The sequence below is a fragment of the Anabrus simplex genome, chromosome 6, assembly GCF_040414725.1.
Source record: "Anabrus simplex isolate iqAnaSimp1 chromosome 6, ASM4041472v1, whole genome shotgun sequence".
NCBI lineage: Eukaryota > Metazoa > Arthropoda > Insecta > Orthoptera > Tettigoniidae > Anabrus > Anabrus simplex.
In genome coordinates, this window is record NC_090270.1 from 175,489,116 (window position 1) to 175,511,347 (window position 22,232).

The 22,232-nt window shown below is 40.7% G+C and overlaps 1 protein-coding gene across 2 annotated transcripts in view; it reads right to left on the minus strand.

Moving 5' to 3' along the window:
* Positions 1 to 205: 205 nt before the first annotated feature.
* The window catches only part of LOC136875625 (pancreatic lipase-related protein 2), an 89,823-nt gene continuing 67,796 nt past the window's right edge, over positions 206 to 22,232 (minus strand). For both annotated transcript variants that reach the window (XM_067149165.2, XM_067149166.2), the window contains 4 exons: positions 18,834 to 18,929; positions 10,727 to 10,826; positions 3,270 to 3,391; positions 206 to 2,170 (listed from right to left, as the gene is read on the minus strand). In XM_067149165.2, the coding sequence (XP_067005266.2) occupies positions 2,028 to 2,170; positions 3,270 to 3,391; positions 10,727 to 10,826; positions 18,834 to 18,929 (461 nt within the window). In that variant the 3' untranslated portion in view covers positions 206 to 2,027. The remainder of the gene's footprint in view (positions 2,171 to 3,269; positions 3,392 to 10,726; positions 10,827 to 18,833; positions 18,930 to 22,232) is intronic.

The window sequence follows — 22,232 nt, forward strand, 5'->3', positions numbered from 1 at the left end:
TCGTTTGGAATAACATGACCGTCTGAGAATATTCTCCAGAATAATTTTAGATATGTTTCTCTCGGTGTAGAATTATTTGGTACATTTGGAGGACGAGTCAACTCTTCAGAAATAATTTCGTTTCTGATCTGTTCTCAATACTCTTTGAAACAGTGATACTTACAAAATTGTATTTTGAATATTTTGAAAATTAACGTAGCTGACATACAAAAAATTAATTATTTATTTACATAATATATTTAAAATAATACATAAAATAATTTAATATAGCAAGAACATGCAATATCGTACAAGAAAATTTTGAAACTAAGGTTTAATAAGTCTAGAGTGATCAGCAGTGTTAGGACTTTAGGTTCGCAACTTTTCTTTGTAGAGGCGAATTAGAGCTCCCAGAAAGAAACCGATGTGTGCTATGTTGCCTCAGACTGAGAATGGAGGTAATTTTCCAAAACATTTTTCCCCTTTTTTGTGACTTTTATCCTGTTTCAGAGTACTCTGCCCGTAATAATATTTTCTCCCATTCTTGTAATCTTTTATATAATTTTTCACATCACGTGTTATAGTTTAATTAATTTTACGAAGCAAGAAATATTTTTTAAAGTTATCAATACATAATTTCTCCTAAGGTTGCAGTGACCATAAGAGAAAGGAATTTGTCTGCTTCCAGTGAATGAGGGTCTGGAAACAAAAGAAATAAATCATACCTGCAACAAGGGAAAATTATATAACTCTTACCATCAGTGCATTATTATTTAATTCGCGAATTCAACAATGGACCAATGGCAATCGACATTTAGTGAGCTTGATATTTAAATTTAATTGTGGCAATAGGAATTAATACGACATTCCGAATGAGTTCATCTCTGGCCTGAATAAAATTCTGCTGTAAACTCCGAGTCGTACTGTTCACTACAGATAAACTGCAGGCTTACCCCTTCCAAAATTCCCGGTCACTACTCGCTGGGATACGTGGATTCGGTGCGATGCTTTCTTGTTCGAGAATTTTGAAGAGCTTGTGCAAATGCAGTTTCCAAGACGCAGCAACTTCTGTTTCCACAGAAGATGCATGATTTGCAGACAAATATTTTGCGTCTATGGTTACAAGTATCCGACGGTAGCTATTAAATACTTTGAACAACGAAGCTTCGAAAAGGAAAGAATGAAATATCTTCAATTCCGTGATGGAACAGTTAGATGGTTTTGGCAAAGGAAAGGTTGAGGCTAGTCTGCAGAAGAATTCGGATTTTGTGAAATTTTCCTCGTCTAAAGAGGTGAAATTAAAAATGATTATGAAGTTAATCCCACAGGTTTCTGTTGAGTTTAAGGACACTACTTGCATTTCACCGTAGTAGTGCAGTATGGCCGGGGTAAAAATCGAATGTTCCTTTTTTTCAGTGAAAACTGATCCTAGAAGTCCTGGCTCTAGTGATCATTAATCGCAACTGCTGCTGAAGAAGATTGTTCTATTCCCTTTACACAGTGAATGGCTTCAACAATATTCTAGATAAATGGATAATATTTGACAATAATGCTTTTAAATTTACTTGTACATGAACTTTTTAAGGCCCTCTGTCGCATTTTTAAGACAGACAATAGTATTTATATAAGGATATTAAGTTAGCAAGTAATTTTCAAACATTGATACAGTAAAATACTTATCGTTAACTGTCTCTGAACTCCTTTGTCCCATTTTATACAATGAAAAGTGTTGAAAATATATGGGATCACGATCTTAGACATCTGGAAAGTCCCATATGTTTTATGAGAGTTTATTTACGATGTTGTAGAGTTGATTACCACTGCCATTCCTATCAGCTGACCTTATACTGCCCACTTCGACGGAAACAGTTATACATTAGTTTCTGTCCGTCACAGAGTCATTGGTTCAGGACCCATTACAGGTCATAGCATTGATCCTCTCAATAAAGTGGGATGGTACATAGAACTCCTTCTAGTCTAGCAGCCTCATGTAGCTCACGAGTTGCAATATAGTTATTCCTGATGTGCAACATGTTTATGCAACATGATTAGAACGAAGATGTGCTGAAAAATATGTGAGTAATTTTTCTATGAGAGTGATGCTTATGTCTCTTCTTCTCACTGGGAACACGATCATTGAGTCGTCTCCGGTAGTTCCTGAACTGCTTCAGGAATTCATTGTCCTTTCGAGCTGAAAGACAAACAAACAAAATGTATGTTCTGATGGAGGAAAACAAAAACACTTCGTACAACACTGTTTATAAAATGACTGACAGTTATTTATGGGAGAATACAAAAAGTAACGAAGTTATTCAATTATTAGTTCATTTGTTAACTTATCTGTTTACAGAAAAAGGTTACAGGAATTATAAAATGCGTAACAGGTGGGCATTTAGATGTTAGAAAATAATACGTAAAATCTCATAGTGAAAGTAAAACCGGAACAAACAAACCCGTGGCGCAACAAATCATGTGGGCCTTGGTCTGATTAGACGGCTGCTGCCTAGATAGGTAGCCTGCAGGCACTACTGGCACGTGGGCAGCGCGACAGCTGTATTGTTTGGTTTTATTGACCGGAACAGAGAATGACCCAGGCCATCGCAGCTTAAATGGGAACATTTAGGTTCGGTTCCCGCCGGTGACCTATTGGTCATTTTTGTTCTGTACGGAACCTACCTTCAACATTTATCAGTCGTACTGGACACGACCTAAATGTCTGTATCAACTATTCAGGGAATATTATCGTACATTTAACTCTGTTAATAAACATCCAAATACACTTTTATCACCAAGCGAGCGGCTGCGGAGATAGTGGGTTCGAACCCCATTGTTGAGAGCCCTGAAGATGGTTTTCTGTGTTATACCAATTTCACAAGAAGCTGTGCCTTAATCAAGGCCACGGTTGTTGCTTACTTCTCACTCCTAGCCCTTTCCTATCCCATCGTCGGCGCAAGACCTGTATGTGCCGGTGCGACATAAAGCAAAAACAAACAACTTTTATCCGTGTACATATTCTATAAATTTGGACACGGGATGTTTTGTTACCATTGTATAATAATCGTATGCTCATGTGGTCATTGTGTTGATTTGAGATCCTTAACCAATTCACAATGTAGTGTTTTTATGTTCGAGCTGAGGCTATAATAATGGTCAAGAAAGAAGGGCACTAGGTAGAGTATCTGGCCCAAAAAATACTCGTATTAAATTTACGATGTTATTTCTTTCTCTTCATTCTTCATGTTACAGTAAATTAGTTAACAGTTCATCGAATACAATGTGTAGGTACTTACTGCAAGTTTTCCGAGTATCAACATCGACTCTTCCTCTGGCTGGGAGACATTCTGGATCGACGAGGGACGAACAGGTACCTTGTAGACAAGCTGCTTCTAAGGAATTACCATAGATCCTTGCACTGAAACAACAATGAGGACGAGTTAACCATTTATCAGGTACCGGTAAATACTGAGCCTATTATGATAATATATTAGCTGGGTTTACTGGCTCAGACGTCACAGCGCTAGCCTTCTGCATCTCGCCAAATACTTTTATGGTTTCGAGAGATGCCGACGTGCTGGAATTTTGTCACACAGAAGTTTTTTATGTGCCGGTAAATCTGTCCACACGAGCCCGGCGTATTTTAGCTCCTTCAAATATCACCATAGTGAGTCGGAATCGAACCCGGCAACTTAGCACCTCTGCCATCTGATCCACTCTGCTATACAGTATAACGTTGGGCTGAAAACAGAGAGTTAGGCAAGTGGTGACAGTGCTTTTTACTGTTTTTAAGGGGAAATATATATATGTTCGTTTGTACAATAGTTAATAATGGCGTTAATTGTTTCAAGAGGAATTATAAGTAGGCAAGCATTCTGTGTTAACAGTAATAGGAGAACCGTTCCAAGAATGAGAGTATCGGGAAAAGAAAGGGGCGCGCGGCAGTGAGCTTTCATCCGGGAGATAGTGGATTTGAACCTCACTGTCGGCAGCCCTAAAGATGGTTTTCCATGGTTTCCCATTTTCTCACAAGGCAAATGTCCGGCTGCATGCTAAATGGTAAGCTTGCTGGCCTTTGGTCACAGGAGTCACGGATTCGATTCCTGGCAGGGTCGGGAATTTTATTCATCATTGGTTAATTTCGCTGGCACGGGGGTGGGTGTACGTGTCGTCTTCATCATTTCATTCTTATCACGACGCGCAGGTCGCCTACGGGAGTCAAATCAAAAGACCTGCAACTGGCTAGCCGAACGTGTCCTCGGACAATCCCGGCACTAACAGCCATATGCCATTTCATTTTTACCAGGCAAATGCTTTGGCTGTACCTTAATTAAGGCCACGGCCGCTTCCTTCCAACTCCTAGGCATTTCCTATCCCAGCGTCGCCATAAGACCTATCCATGTCGGTGCGACGTAAAGCCACTAGCAAAAAGAAAAAAAGAAGGGGAAAACCTCGAAGGACGTGGAAGTGGAAAGCCTCACAAACGTAATAATATCTGGGTCAAAAGAGAATAAAAATTTATCAAGGCAGGATGGGTAGAGAAGGTGAAAGTGAAAAAGCTGGCACAGGTAAGTGGAAGAAACGCTGGAGGCCCTGTATTCGCCAGTTCACGTTCCTAAATTGAGAGCCCTGGAAGGCTAACCCTTTTAGTCGCCTCTTGCGACAGGAAGCTATACCGTGGATGTTGTCTACGTTCCCACCATCAAGGGTACGTCTATAGGGTTGTTAGTTGGTTTCTTTCTTTTTTGGTTAGTTTGTTCCTTTCTTTTTGTTTGTTTGATTGTTTCTGTTTGTTTGTTTGTTTGTTTGTTTTATTTCGTCATCATCCCGATGTCCGGTAGGATCACCGACGCTATTACAGACTGTCAGGGTGTCACTGAAGATGCATACTAGGGAAAAGAGAAGTGTATCCGTTTCTGAATCCTTTCCTCTCTGACCTAGATGGTGCTAAAGTAAATCAATAGCTTCGCTGAGTGGCTCAAACGGTAGGGCATCGGCCTCCTGATTACAAGATGGCATATTTACTCCCGGCTGATATGTATGAGGTTGGTTAAGAAAGAAACGAGCCGGAGGCTATAAAATGGAAAACCACTGAAAGGGTCGTAATGTCATTGCCTGCGAAAGAAGGTCCGTTGCACTCAGTCGTGCTAAAAACGGTGAAATGGAGGCTTCAAAAAATAGCAAAGGAGTGTAGTGTGTTTCCTGACAGTGGGAGGAGTGCGGAAAACGGTAATTTCTCGAAGAATGGCACGAGTGTACGGAGAACACTGCATGTCCGTTGCAAGGGTCAAGGCGTTGCACAAGAGATTCAGGGAAGCGCGGATGTCGTTGGTCGATGATGCACGGTCTGGAACGCCATACCGAGTTACTGATGCCATTGTCCAACAGGTGGATGCCCTCATTATGCATTATGAATTTTGCAGCCATTGCCCCAGAGGTCGGAGTGAGCGTCGGAAATGTTCACGCCATCATTAAGGACAGATTCAAACTTCGTAAGAAGTGCGAATGGGACCCTATGCCAAGGAAATGAATGAGTTTCTGTCAGAGTGGTCGTTGGAGACGAGACATGAAGTTATCAGTTCGAACCCAAGTCAAAACGAGAAAGTCTCCAGTGGGATCATGCAGGATTGTCGCCATCAAAAAAAATCCAAGGCCATCCGCGCAAGTGCGGGAAAGGTTATGCTCAGTTTCTTCTTTAACCAAAGGGGCCCTCTTCTTGTGGAATTTCTTCAGCATAGGGCAACGGTGAATGCGCAGCGATACTTACAAACCTTGACCACCATTCGAAAAACGATAAAATCGAAACGACCGGGATAGCTCAACCGCGGCATCATTCTGCTCCTTGACAATGCAAGTCCCCATACAGCAAACGCAATCAATGAGCTGTTGCAGATATTCAAATAGGTTCTGAGAGGCAAACGATTCACCTTGTACGACGAGGACAAGAAGTACGTTCGGAATTGATTCACAACGCAGCCCCAGGAATTTTACGAGACGGTCATTCACCGTCTTGTGTCGCAGTGGGACAAGTGCTGCAACAGAAATGGGCAATACCTTTGAAATAACGGTGCAGGTTTTTATTTTATAGCCTCTGGCTCGTTTCTTTTTGAATGGCCTTCATATTTTCACGCATTATAGCAGGGCCTCTCAGGGTGCATGCACTGTGCACGGTGCAAAAGACGACTTGGCTTGATTGACCAGAGTGCAGACCCCCCACTCCTCGATTTGGAGCAATAGCGCTTACCCTCTCTTTCCTCACGCCTGTCTTGCTCGCTCCGCCTGTCTCCCTCTGCCCCACTTGCGCCGTAGCGCTCCAAATCCAGGCTGAGTTGAGCCGAGTAGAGCCGAGCTTAGCCGAGAAGCACAGAGACGAAGCGTTGATCCGAGCCATGCCGAGCGGCATCGATGCACAGTGCACGGACCTCTTGCGCCTCGATCTGCACGCGTGAGATTTTGGTCGTTTGAGAGGCCCTGCATTATAGCAATGTTCATTGTTTGTTTGACATAACACCGCGATATACGAGAAATAAAAATCTCCCAAACGTTCAGTAAGAAGAAACTATAACACTCTCTTTTGAAAACTTGGGAAAGAAAGCGAGGAGGATTGTGATGCAGTTCTTGAAGGTCCAATGAAGTCCGTCTCGTGGAAAATATAGAGAAGAGCTTTCGAATTCTGGCGTTTAAAAAGTATTTTGGTAGTCCACTTACCTAATTATAGTAATATGTAATGCTGGCAGTTAAGAAATGGGCAGACTATGTAGCCGAACTCAAAAGTAAGCTTTTACTGTTACTTGATTTTTGATATCATGATCGTAACAACAGAGCCTCCAGAATTACGTAGAAGCTGAGCCAAAGGGATATTATATTTCATTTTTAAAAACCCATATACAGTGTCTAATATTCTATTCCTTGGTGGAAAGCTAGTGACTATACTACTCGGCTATCGGGCTCCCAGCTGAACTCAATGACATAGTCATGTGGCAATTGGCCTCTTGTTCCTCAGATAGTGGGTAAAATCCTGACTGAAGTCGGCGCCATTTTACGATGTTTAAATGTGACGGTCCCATCTCCTAGACTTTTAGCATGAAAATAATCTTCTGCGGGACAAAATTCCGACACCCTAACGTCTTTTAAAATCCACAGCAATTGAAGAAATGTTGAAACAAGTAGCCTTAATTATTCTGATATCATGCGGACACTTATTTGTACGATATAGATCGTTATGTTAGTGCAGTGTCATTGACCACGTTGCGGAACATAAATATTAGTTCCAATACACATTCAAACCCTACGATGAATGTTTAAGATCCCAAGCTAAGGTTAAATGAAGTATGCTTGCTTCTATTATACCTAATATTGGCAATACTGTTGTGTAATGCAAATAGAGCGTTCTATTATCCTTACCTGAGAACTTGACAATGAAATCATTTCTACCATGTATAGATTAGTATAGACGTATTGAAGAAGCTATGGAAGTAATCAGTAAATCCCAGAAACAGAAGGTGTTTTATTAGGACCAGCTGAAACATTTTACAAATAAATCTCCGATAATACACATGGAGCTTATACAACATATCTGAATTATAGTTGAAAACTTTACGGAAGTTCTTCACGGGAGAGTATAAAAGCACTTTGACAATGGGCTCTAAATATACATGGTTCCGCCGATTGTGTTGAAACCTAAAATTAGATATTCAATACGGGAGTGTCTCCAGGAATTTTAAGGACAGGAGACATGGAGAGTGTTGCCCCATATTTTTAATTTTTAATTTTTTGTACTTTAAACATTCTGTTTCTATTTTTTAAAAATTTTGTTTGTTTGTGTTTCTTCTTTGTTGCGTAAAACTCTCCGTGGCCTAACATAGGTTGCAAAATGTTATTAATTTCAGAGTAACACCTTTTAAACCACATTTTAATGAATATTTTGCTTCAATTAATTCTCAGTTTTCCCTGGTTAGGCCCTTGTACAATTTTATCTTTTACATTGTCAAAGCGGCGCACTCTGGACAATGCCACATATATACTGTCCGTGCCTGAATACCGGTTCTTTTAGAAAAAAATAGCCACTTTCCCTAACGTCTTACCTTGCGAGAAAACTATATTTCCGGACGATAAACTTGTCAGTACCTCTGTAGTAATTACATTCGGATTGAGGTCTTTTATCCCGTGGGGGTTTTCTTACCTGTTCCCCTATCGGACGCGTCCCAGGTGGCGGATAGTGGGGACCCTCCGGACTTATCTGGAGGGTCTGAGGTAAATAAAATACCCTCTCGGGGACCAAAAACAGGTATTGCCAGAAAACGTCTTGAGGCATTGTGATTGTTACTAGCCCAAGTCAAGGCTTGGAAGTGCAGGCCTCGCCCACACATGCTAGAGACATCCATGGTTCCTCCACATGGGTGATACGGTGGTTCAGGTGAAGTGGGACTGGTGATTGAGGTGACGAATCACTACGGGGTCCTGGAACCAACACATCACTTTGCTCTACGTAGCCTGGACGAGGTGCGGGTTGGGAAAGGGGCGATCCCAACCTAGGGGAAAAGTCATGGCTGTGAACTCAGTCATGATAATGCTAAGTGTACACCACGTGAGTAGGCCTACTGAAGGGGGGAAAAATCTATCTAGGTTCGGGCCAGGGGCGGACCGCTGGATAGACGACTGAGGGGCGTGGTCTCTGCTGCGGAGGGCCTGAGTTGCGGGAGGACAATGTCTGGCTGTATGCCTCACCACGGATGGTGAGAACGATGCTCAGGACCCTAGAATGGCCAAAAACCCTGTGAGTGACTGAAATACGGATGCTTATAAAGAACCAATTTCAAACACTTCCATATCAAGGAAAGCCAAGGCAGCTCCAGGAGAGCAGATCCGGGAGCAAGCCCAAGATGAAAGAATGGAGACAGAAGTGACAATTGGACAGGCTATCGCCGACTCAAAACAAGAAATGGCAACAGAGGCTCCAGCAGAGCAGACTGCTGTCAGAATCAATCAGCACGATACTAAACTTCTAACACAAGAGTGGAGAGTGCTGAATGCCACTTCAATTGATAAGACAGGAAGACAGGTATTCAAGTTTCTGAGGAGCATGGCTATAGCTCCTACTTTCAATTGCTGCTTATGAAGTAGCATTCTGGTTGGGCATAGATCATTGAGGGCCGGGCTGAGTGGCTCAGACGGTTAAGGCGCTGGCCTTCTAACCCCAACTTGGCAGGTTCGATCCTGGCTCAGTGCGGTGGTATTTGAAGGTGCTCAAATACGACAGCCTCGTGTTGGTAGATTTACTGGCACGTAAAAGAAATCCTGCGGGACCAAATTCCGGCAACTCGGCGTCTCCGAAGACCGCAAAAGTAGTTAGTGGGACGTAAAGCAAATAAAACTATTATTATTATTATTATTATTATTATTATTATTATTATTATTATTATTATTATTATTATTATTATTATTATTATTAGATCATTGAGGAGCTCAATTGGATAGCACAGTTCTGCAATATATCGACTGTCATATTCAATGGAATCCGAGCTTATATAAATTTGTACCGAGCTCGATAGCTGCAGTCGCTTAAGTGCGGCCAGTATCCAGTAATCGGGAGATAGTGGGTTCGAGCCCCACTAATTGTTTTCCGTGGTTTCCCATTTTCACACCAGGCAAATGCCGGAACTGTACCTTAAGGCCACGGCCGCTTCCTTCCACTTCCTAGGCCTTTCCTATCCCATCGTCGCCAAAGGACCTTTCTGTGTTGGTGCGACGTAAAAACAAATAGTAAGAAAAAAATGTACTGTTCCCTTTAAGTGACTATGGACATTGTTAAATACATCAACATCATTATTGACATAAACATGTCTAAATGGCTGGGGGTCATAAAAAATTACTGTCACAAAATCTAAGGTGGACATTTTTTTGATTGGATATATGCATGTGATACATTGTTTGTCAATACGGACCACTTTAATATCAGCCATTATGGTTAAGATGATCAATTAGGTCACAAAATGTGGAACGGAAGTCTAACCTAGCAACCATGCAGGGCTGCGATTTGATGGATGGATGGACGAACGGACGGACGGACGGACGGACGGACGGATGGATGGATGTTGCCTAGCAACCGTGCAGGTTATGTCGTATGGCTGGATGTCATCTGACATTAGCGATAAAAATGTGTGGTTTTCCTCAATACATCATGGAAAGGGTTGGTTCTAGAGCCTTAAAATGTGGTGCTCGGTGTCCCGTAATGATGTACCTGGTATTTGTTCACGCATCAAGGGGCATAAATTGAGTTTTTCCCGGTACTTCTGTGACAATTTCGACATTATGCCTGTATGAACCTACGCCTGAGAGCCAAAGGGTCGATTTCACCCCATTAATAACAATATATCAGAACGAAACATCCTTACTTTACCTATTAGGTTATAAAGAACACCTGTGCCAATTTCTAGCCCTTTGCTTCTTGGAAACTGTCAAAATGAGTGATGAGAGGAATAAAAAGTGAGTTGTAGGGGCCTACGTTAGCCTTTTATATATGATTTGGAGTCATATTTCTAATGATTTTTGCAGACGGGTTCTTACTCAAGCCGCCTATCGAACAATATTGAGCTTAGTCCTACAGGTAATTAATTATACAGTGATTATGTAGATACGAAGCGGATAACAGTTAATAACACAAAATTCTGTTATGTAAAAAACTAGTCTCGAAACATGTCACATCCTAATGATCGAGCTTCGAATCGCTGGAACGAGTGTCAAGTGAACTCACCTGGAGAACTGTCCTCCTTGTGTACCCCAGTACGTACAGTCCTTGCTGGTGAGGGCCCAAGCCACGTAACTGGCTGCCATGAAGTGACTGCAGATGTTCACTGCAACACGAATAATACAGATTCACGAGGGAAACATAATTTAAGAAAGTGAAGGAAGCTTGTAGCTTTCTGTGGCTATTCCTATTAAGATCACAGTCGTAGGAATCACAGTTTTACATGGAATTCGAACCCACAGGGATGGCACTTGTCATTTACAAAGTGTCGCAGGCATTGGCCAAGATTCGAATCACCGTGGCGAAAAAGCTGCAGATAATGTTGAAGATGTAGGTACAGCCTGGCGTCACCCGTGATCGTTAAATAGCCTCAGGGAAAGTGGTTGCCGACGGTCCTGTTGCGTCACTAACTCAGGATGCTTGTGTGATCCATTATGGCCTCTGATATGCTTTGACGCCCATGGAGTGCATACGAATATCCCTGCTGTCCATAACAGACATACGAGCATGCAGACCTTCCTCTATACAGGGTGAAGCGTAATTCGCGCACTCGGGCGTCGCAGCGCGACTCCTCACATGCCAGCAATAAAAAAATGTCTCTTACAAAATTTCATCTTGCGAGTATATCCAGCAGAAAAACGACGTTGAAGATTAGCAATCTGGCAACACTGTAACCACATGTAGGGTAACTACCTCTGTCAGCAGACGTTCCGCGTATTGTACAGTTGGTGCAATGGATAGAGTTTTGGGTTAGCATGCAGGAGGTCGAGTGGTCGATCCTGGGTTGAGGCGTACGTTTTTTATTTCGTAAATGTAGTCCAGGTGGTATGATATCTGGCATCTTAATCGTCAACAGCGATTGCAGTGGGTCCTCTAGAAACCATTTGCACTTACATACTACGATCCTAGAAATGGACGAACAATCGTTTTCATTGGTCAGCTTTGAAAGGCGCCCTTTCCACGTCGTGGGCGTGAATTTATTCGCACCACTTCATCTACTACATGTGAAACCTGTTTTCTTTGTACCCTCCTCCAATGGTCCCATAGATTAGTACCAACTATTATTCTTGCCTCGTTCAGGTCCATTACATTTCGTTAGGGCCTTACGTTACCAGTAGGCCTAGCAACGTGCTCTGCGAATAATGTCCAAACTCGGTTACAATTTGTATGTGTTATCACCATGGTTCCAATAATTCTGCCTTTCAACATTGCGTGTTGCGTCTGGTAACCGCATGCTGTTTAGTACGTATCTCAATGTATTATTATTATGTTGTAAATGTAGGATACATGTGACCTCAGAAACGGTGTCTTACTGTATCACAGTAGGTAATGTCAGATGGAAATTAGCAAATAAAAAATGCGCCTCAACCCAGGATCGAACCATCGACCTCCTGCATGCCAACCAAAAACTCTACCCACTGCACCAACTGTACAGCACGGGGTGAACGTGCTGACGGCGGTAGTTACCCTACATATGGTTACAGTGTTGCCAGATTGCTACTATTTAACGTCCGTTTTCTACCGGATATACTCGCAAGACGAAATTTTGTAAGAGACATTTTTTTATTGCTGGCATGTGAGGAGTCGCGCTGCGACGCCCGAGTGCGCGAATTACGCTTCACTCTGTACAATGGCTTTAACTTCGATGCGCTATTGACATTTCTCTTCCAACCTGTTGCATAGTTCTTATGGATGACCCTCTAGCATCACGGAAATCAACAACAAGGCCTCTGCTAATTGAGCAAATTTTCTGCGGATGTCTTACCACACTTGCTAAAATGTCAGGACTTGGTTCCATCTGGATTCTTCCTTTTTCGATGCCTGCAGATGTTTTTGAACGGGAAAGAGTTTTATGATTTCATTGTCAAAACCACTTCGAAAACTTAACTGGAAAGGTACAACTTTCTTTAGCCTAAACGAAGTAACATTTAATAATAATAATAATAATAATAATAATAATAATAATAATGTGCCCTTGGCTACCGTATGCAGACATTTCATGTTGAGGCCATTTAGGCTGTTTACATGACAGTGTTTATGTTCTATTTTATTCTAGCAGATTGCAGAGAGCCATATCTCTGTTGGGTGATCACTGACTGAGTTTTAATTAATTTCAACTGGTATACCCTCCTGAGACCTGGGACTTGGATTTTTGCAAGATTTGACTTAAACTAGGTTGTGGGGTTAAGGAAAGAGTTAAAGCATATTCTGATTTTTTCTGCACTGATAGTTCTCACTAGTTCCCACAGATGTCACCATGTGCTAGAAATGCAGCAAGTGACAATACAGGAGGATACACTGAATGTGTCACCAGAGATCTTTCACTTGATATCATCCCACGATATCGAGTACCCAGTTGATATTTTTGTGGCTTTCAAATAGCAGACGACTTCTGCCAGATTTGAAACCACAGTTTTGGAATTCAGTGGGTAAGGCTTCACGGCTAGTTCACAAAAGGCACATTGAAACAAAGACTCACCACTATTCAATTGTAGAAGTCCTCTTTAGTGTACTACAGATCAGTGAAAGATGCTTTCAGAATGCTTCTATATTTCCATGTCTTTATACCTTTGAATAAACTTTGGGAGATACTAGAAGACGTACCATATTTTTATTGAGTGGGTGACAAATCTCCCACGTACATAACAGTAAAGGAAGGAACTATCTACGAAAAATTACTTGGGTAGTTAATTTCATCTCAGGACGCACGCGTTACAGTTTATGAATTTCATATACTTGTTGTTCCGTATTGACTGTATATCATAAAAAAATTTCCTTGAAAATAGGAAAAAATAAAAGTCCACCCTTGTCAATACAAATTATATCTATTAATAAAATATTATGATGAAAAATAGTACGTGTTTCGGACATCATTAGGCTTCCTTCAGCCACAAAATTAAATTGTGGAAAAAATAAAATGATGTAAAGATTTTTTTTAAAAAGATTATAAAATGTAGTTATGTAGTAAAGCAGTCATGTTCTTTTTTTCAAGGAATGTTTTGTATAGTACCAAGATGCTTGTCAAAATCTCTGGTCAATTTATATTAGTGCAACGGTTTTCATTCTGAAGGAGGATAAAATTTTCATTTCGCTGCCACAGTTCAATACCAAGAACATAAAACGGCTGCTTTTAGGTAATAGTACATTATGCAGCAAGCCTATAATGGCAATAATTAAGACACAAGTACGTTTACAAAACGAGCGAAGCGAGTTTTATAATTTCCAGTCGAGTGTATTAATTACTGTTATAGGCGAGTTGCATACGTCTCTTTATACCCGACAATAATAAATAACACAATTTTAAAATTATTCATACATTTCTGAAGAGATGTCGCTTGACAGTTGAGTTTACTAGAGCGCAGAGCGCATGCGCTGGGTTGTTGATTTTCCGTGAGTGGATCAGAGACCTTGACAATGTCATACGTTTTCAAAGCTTTGATAGAAGGTTACAATAACCTTACTTTATTTCAAATACAAATTGATTAATGTACAGTTGGTAAAGTGAATTTGAGGGAATGTGCCGTGTAGTTGTGGAATATTGAAAGTAGAAGGTGCACTGATGTTAATATGTGTCAGACATGTTTGATTTTGAAAACAAGTGGGAAGCTAGTGTGTTGAGTGCAGGTGCGATACTACTATCCTTACCCAATTGTTCAAACTGTTGTTTCATAATGAAAATCTGAACTCTGATTGGCAGAGAACCTGTAGCATAATGAACTATAATGAGCCTTATTAAGAATCAGTTTTCTGGCATATAATATATTTCGACATAGTCGAGCGTAAACGAATTTAAATATTTATCTCCTATACTGTAATTAGGTAAATTCATTAAGGATAGCGAGGATATTTCTCGGAGTGTGAACAACAAGATATGTTAGTAGAGAATCAAACAGAGCAAGAACTTGGACACATGGTGGTGTTAATATCTCAAAATATCATTGAGGTGGAGAAGTTACATTTTACAACGTAAATAAATATTTCTGGAATAATCAGTTGTTTTACTGTATGATCGAGATGAAAAATGCTTTCTTTCAGGATTTAACATTAATTACAGGTTTATTTACAGTATGATAGCATGACAGTACGATATAGACTGACACAAGAATTGCCCTTAATGTATAAACATGAAATGTTACGTCTGTTACTAGAAATTCGTTTTCTTATTTGAGTCAACTCGTTTTATAACAGACAAGGTTGGAAACATAACTCTCTCCTAAGAGGACAATTATATTCTTTCAGTGTCAATTCTTCCTCTCTACCATTTCATTAAGCTACCGTTTCTTTTCTAATTCGACACTCACGTTCTTCGAAAGGTCAGATTATCTTCTAGCAGGTGTCTCTTCTAACCCAACATCAATGTCCCTCCATTTCATTTCTCAAGGAAAGACAATTCCACCGGTGCCAGTGATCAAACGACACTAGCGCTCCCCTCTCTGCAGGGGCGAGTTAGGCAATCCATTTAACGCATGTGAATCGCGGTTCAGCCTGTAATAAAAGGGTACGAGTTTCTGAGGCAGTAACATTGTGCATCTAATTCTAAATTTCTTCCTTTTCTCTCTGGCCTTTTCCCAATTATTTTGGTGTCAGAACCATGTGTGGAGTTGGAACAGCTTTATTGCAGCATGCCCTGCATGACGTCAACAGTGTGTCGAAGAATGTATTCATGTCTCTGCGTTGATTGTTATGTGATGTATTGTGCAAATATCACAGATGAGTACTGACAATTTGTGGTTGACATTTTTGCTGGTGTCATCCTGTAGTAGTGGTATTTATTTTCCCATGGCATGGTATGTATTTAAAGTGAGCATGACATGGACCTATAAAGGTTGGCCGACAATGATATTATTTGTTTTCATAGCGAATATGCAAAGAATAGGCAAGAGACATGTTGGCACAATTGCAAATCAGTTAATTTCTTATCAGTGCGGTATTCGTCCGACTCGTTGGCTGAATGGTCAGCGTACTGGCCTTCGGTTCAGAGGGTCCCGGGTTCGATTCCTGGCCGGGTCGGGGATTTTAACCTTAAGTGGTTAATTCCAATGGCACGGGGCTGGGTGTATGTGTTGTCTTCATCATCATTTCATCCTCGTCACGACGCGCAGGTCGCCTACGGGAGTCAAATAGAAAGACCTGCACCTGGCGAGCCGAACCTGTCGTGGGATATCCCGGTACTAAAAGCCATACGACATTTACATTTCAGTGCGGTATTTTTGAAACAAATACCAGGATGTAGTCCAGGTTTCTTGATGAAAGCGTTGTAAAGTACAACGTTTTCCTTCTTCCATCTTGGAGGATATGAAATTACGCTTTCCATTCAGTCATTCTTTTCCGTTCATTGTTGACTTCCGATCTCTCTTGTTGAAATGTCTGTTGCAAACATCTCCGAACAGTCCGGTCACCAGTTGAAGACAACTTGCGGAAACAAAGATCGGAACAGAAAAGTGCGATGTCGGAATATACTTAACAATCGTCCGTATAGAGCATGTGATCCGCGAAGCCATTTTTGCGGCCCGCGAGAGAACTGTAAGAAATAATGTGAAGAAAAGTCACAAACATGTTTATTAGCTCGTTCAAAAACGTATTAATTTGTATACACCTTACAGACCCAAGTCAGAACTAATTATTCTTTAATACTACTTCCGCCTTTCAACTATTCACTTGTTCTCAACAGATTATTTTTTATTTTAAAACATTAAAATCCAAATTTCAAGTAATAATGTTATTATTGTTGCGACCCACTGACTACTTTTGATGGTTTTCGGAAACACCGAGGTGTCGAAATTTTGTCCCACAGGAGTTCCTTTACGTGCCAGTAAATCTATCGACACGAGGCTGTCGTATCTGAGCACCTTCAAATACCACCGGACTGAGCCAGAATCGAACCTGCCAAGCTGGGGTCAGAAGACCAGCACCTCAACCGTCTCGGCCACTCAGCCCGCCTCCAAATTTCACTCTTTTGTGCAATTTTAAAATAATGTTTTAAGCAATTAAAATGATCAAACCCTCATTTCAATTGAACTATGCATATTATTTCATAATAGTGTTTCAATACAATTTGCAGAATTTTATGAAAATTGGCCTATTCAACTGCGGCCCGCGAACATGAGTAAGGTTTCCAAAATGGCCCTCGAGCCCTTACAAATTTGAAACCCCTGATATAGAGTTATAAAGGACGCTACGTTCAAGTCTCCAAGCCAGATAAATGAATCAGACGTGACTAACATCTCCGGACCAATCGGGAATCAAACCCAGGAACTTTTAAACCGAAGGTATGCAATTTCTTGAGTCAGTATGGAGTCAAAATACATACTATTATAAATCAGAGGTAAAATATTTTGACCATTTACGAAGTATAGTTATTAGGAATGTGGGAATATATAATGTTCGATATCGACGTTACTACAATGAATTCAAAGACCTGAATTGAGCCAGAGGTGGTTTAAATGGTTTATACAAAGCTTATGAGGAAAGCTGCAACAAAAACAACAACAACAACAAAACAGCCCATTTTACAATTTGCTTTGCGTCGCACCGACACAATAGGTCTTATGGCGACGATGGGACAGGAAAGGGCTAGGAGTGGGAAGGAGGGGTTCGCGGCCTTAATTTAGGTCCGGACCCAGCATTTGCCTGGTGTGAAAATGGGAATCTACAAAAAACATCTTCAGGCTGTTGACAGTGCGGTTCGAATCCTTTATCTCCCGAATGCAAGCTCACAGCTGCGTGCTCGTAACCGCACAGCCAACTCACTCGGTGCAACAACAAGAACAAGAACAACAACAACAACAACAACAACAAGAACTGCAAGTCAACTTTAGTGGTGCAGTTGTTGTATAGTTTGGATTTGGATAGAGGGTTCAAGTCTGACACGTATTGGATGCATTTGATTGTGTTTAGATTACACATATCTTTGTCGTTGAATTCTATTTTGCTTTCTGCATATCAAGGAACATTTTGGGAATAGAATTTCGACTCTCTGTTTTAGACAAGACTTTCAGCAGTTCAATAAATTGAATATGAGCTGTGTCATATGACAGCAAATTATCATTCGTGTTTTACCACACCGGGCGAGTTGGCCGTGCGGTCAGGGGCGCGCAGCTGTGAGCTCGCATCCGGGAGAAAGTGGGTTCGAACCCCACTGTCGGCAGCCCTGAAGATGGTTTTCCGTGGTTACCCATTTTCACACCAGGCAAATGCTGGGGCTGTACCTTAATTAAGGCCACGGCCGCTTCCTTCCTATTCCTGGGCCTTTCCTGTCCCATCGTCGCCATAAGACCTATCCGTGTCGGTGCGACGTAAAGCAATTAGCAAAAAAAAAATGTTTTACCACAAATCCCTACCTGCACAATTCCCTGTATTTAAAATAGCACTATATAAAAATTATTATTATGATCAGTAACATCACCGTGCATTTAAGGTTGAGGTAGCTGATAATAGAATGAATATTGAATTTTGACGACCACATAGTACTCGAAATAAACTTTCAACGTATTAGGCCGTGTTCAGTACATATATTACATACTTAAAATATGTTAAGTACGGAACACATGTCCAACCGGACGCCAGCCGGATCCGAACTCACCTCCTTCCGAGCGCTGCTGTCGAAGCAGACAGGAAGATAGCAAGGCAGCCTCAGGTGTCAAGTGGGCAGCATATCTCGAGGGATCATAGTACGCCACGTGGGCTGGAGTACCACCACACTAAGATGCAGATCGTGATTTCCAGATTTTAAAGACGGATGCAAGACTACTTTGAGAAATAGTGCGTCGTTTTTTCGTTGGTTTGTGTGTATTCTTCAAATAATGTTATTCGTTACAAAAAGTGTGTATGTTCCTCCAATACCCTCTGTTGTGTCGTAGGCAGCCTAGTACCTCAGCAATCCAGTTGTTGTGGAACTTTTTCTGAGATGTATATCAACAGTGTGAATTACTATTTAGCGAGAGGACGAAACCTGTAGTCTAAAACGCGTTCATGTGGAGAGATTTTCCTCTTAAGTGTGTGGCGCCGATTTACCGAAAATGTTACGTATTCATAAAGTATATGTCCAAAAAGCATATTTCATACCCGAATTAAAAAGTCGCTGAGGTTACTATAACTGGCACAGGTTACTTACGTAACGAGGATCCAGAAGACTCGCTGTAGGTGATGCCTTTCGTGTACTCACAGTCCGGCATAGTGCGACCTCCGTTCATGTAGAAATCAACATCTCCTAAAACAAGAAGGCAGTGACAGTTAAAATAGAAAATAGTCTTTTCACTGGTTGGAGGAATGACATCTCATACCTTTTCATCCTCCGGAGAATGATGATAAAGTACCGAGGAGGGAATAAAGAACTACACCTAGTGTGTATGATGACTTTCAAAAGGAGTGGCCCTGTAAGGAGCTTGCTGGTGTCTGAGAGAAGGGAGTACCTAAAACGGATGCCCGACTGGTTCAAGATATGTAAGTCGGGGCCGTAGGACAAGTAACGACAAGTGTCAGCATGATGGAATGTATCACTCCGGCTCAATTGGTCCACAGCACAATATCCAATATACTGAATGTCTACTAGAAACATATAACTAAAAGGTCCAATCAGAGGAAGTCAGAAGTAAAAATATCCAGTATGTAAAAATGTCCACAAGTAAAATGGTTCAATATGTAATTTCGTTTATGTATGGCTTGTTTGTGTACGTTTCCATGGAAATAAAAATTGTAGCAATTAATTTTCTATTCATGGCCGGTATGAATGGTTTCTGGACATCATGCAAGTATTTCGAAATTAATAAGAAACGTAACACATGAACAGAATGGACGGAGAAAACAATAATCCAGATTCAAAAAGCCTACATAAATGAGCGTTACCCTATCTATATAAAAAAAATGAATGTATGTATGTATGTATGTATGTATGTGTATAAATGACACATCTCCTCTTAAACCACTGGAGCAAAATCAAAGAAATTTGGTACATTCATAACTTACTATCTGGAGACGAGCACTGTGGGGTAAGCTATCCCTAGCACCCTTAGGGGTGGAGGTCAGGGGGTGTTATATATAAAATAAATAGAAAATAATGTCGAATACATAGTTTTCGGGTTCGCTGACATGAATAGTGACACGCCGGATTTTTAAAAAAAGTCCAAGCCAGCCCCTTTCGTGAAGGGGCGAGGGTAAATGATATATAAAAATAATCAATAATAGCGTCTAATCCATTGATTTCAGGATCGCTGAGATGAATAGTAACACTCTGGAAATTTTTAAAGTCCAACTTCAGCCCCCTTTGGAGTGGTGGTTCCGAAGGGGGAGATATATTAAAACAATCCAAAACAGTGACGAATCTATAGATATCTCGGTCGCTGAGGTGAATAGTGACATTGCGGAATTTTTTAAAGTCTAACTTCAACCCCCTTTGGGGGGGGGCGAGGTGTTAGTAATATATGAAAGTAATCGAAAATATTGTCGAATCCGTTCTTTTAGGGGTTGCTGAGATGAACAGTGTCACTCAGGATATTTTTAAAGTACACGTTCGGCCCTCTTTGGAGTGGAAGGCGTACAAATATTACGTAATATCTGGAAAATATACTCTGGGGGCAGGACGCCCCTAGAACCCCTAGGGAATGGGATTAAATATAACCCATATTAATATATGGAAGTATACATAGTATACTGTACTGTATATATAAGTTAAGGTATAAAAATTAAAATAGACGTGAATTAATGAGGCACTTCCAGGCATCCTAGAAACTTAAAACTTGGTACCAGAGAAGCTGATGACTTCGGACTTCCTAGATAAAAATATAAAATTTTCAAAATACCCCGAGGGGCCTCGCTGGGAGTCTCAAATTTGGGACTCAGCATAAGAACACAGTCGGATATATTTATCCTAAACGGTAACCTATAGGTTTCAATGGCTTAAAAGTTTCCTGAAAGTCCTAATTTTTAATCCCCTCCCCATATCAAGATGGCGGCATAATCTGCCAGACGAGCTAGAAAACTGAAATTTAGCAAAAGTATAGCTTTTAGCCTATAACCGACGGAAATATTACGAGATGTTTGAAATGTTTATTTTTTACCCCCAAAAATATCTAAATATGGAGGTAATTTTAAAGACGGAGCAGACCTTCTTTTTGAGGTATTTGGTGGCTAAACGGTATGTCGTATCATAAAACGGATGGCATATTCTCCGTTCAATTTGGAGTGATCTACAACTTTGGTCCTATGTCTTTTTGTCGTATCTCTATCACTTATACGTTAAATTTGGCTCTATTTCTGGATTGTACGTATATTTTGCACTTTTTACAAGTATAATTGGTAGTTTGATTCACGTATCCGAAAGATAGGATCGTTAACTTCTACGTGAAGCTTGGCCCACGCAGTAGCTATGTGTGTACCAAATTCTATGTTTGTATTTGCATCATATGTGTCCGAAAAGTAATTGATTGTGAGAAGACCTTACCAAATTTCACCGTATTCAACCTTTCTAACTCAATTTTACCTATAAATAGATGAGATACGAGAACACATCATAGGACCAGCCATTCAGACCGTTATATATGGCGTCTTATCGTAGGCGTACAATCCTTTTGTCGATACGATGTACCTTTTAGAGCAGTTAATCTTCAAATGAAGGTAAAAATTCATATACTTTCGTATGTCGATCTATGTTTATTCACTGAAGTCGATTTGTAGCGGTCCAGAAAGGGTGTGCGTGCCTTTGTAATTAATACTTTACAAATTGATAATGACTTTCAGCTGGAGGGCGTCTACTATTTTAATCAGTACTCCCCACATCGACTTTAACTGTCAGTATGAATGGGGTTTTCCTCCAACTCCTGTGTACCATTATAATTAACATTTTCCTTCTGGATTTGACTGGCAGAAGGCTAGGGAACATGCAATTTCTTTCAAAACTCCTTTACCCGATTGTGTTTGGTAGTAGGCTAGGGTGCTCGCCATTATAAATAAATTTACCCGTCTAAAATGTGCTTGACGTTAGGCACAGTGGCCTGCTATTATAATGAAAAATCACCAACTCGGTGTGAGTTGCAGTAAGCTGACTGGCATTAGGAAAAGGGGCCTGTCATTATATTGATAACAGCACAACTCAAATTTGACTGGCTGTAGTGAAGGTGCCTGTAATTATAATAAAAATTGCTCGATTGTTATCTGTCTCGAAGTAGGAAATGGGGCTGTCATTGCACGAAATCTCCTCAAATATATTGTGACCACGCAGAAGGTAATAGGGCCCGCCATTATAATGAAAATTCCCAAATCGATTGCGAATGGCATTAGGTTATTTGACCCGCCGTTATTATCACAACTCCGCAACTCGCTCTTTACATTAGAAGCAACGTATGTGGATCTCCCCATGCTGTTTCTCGGATAACGCTCAGAGACATGGAATTTAAAAAAGTTCTTATTCACTGCATGTACAGTAATTTACTTAGATATCCGTATACAATACAGAATACCGTAGCGAAGCACGGGTACATTTACTAGTAGATAATATTTATATATATATATATATATA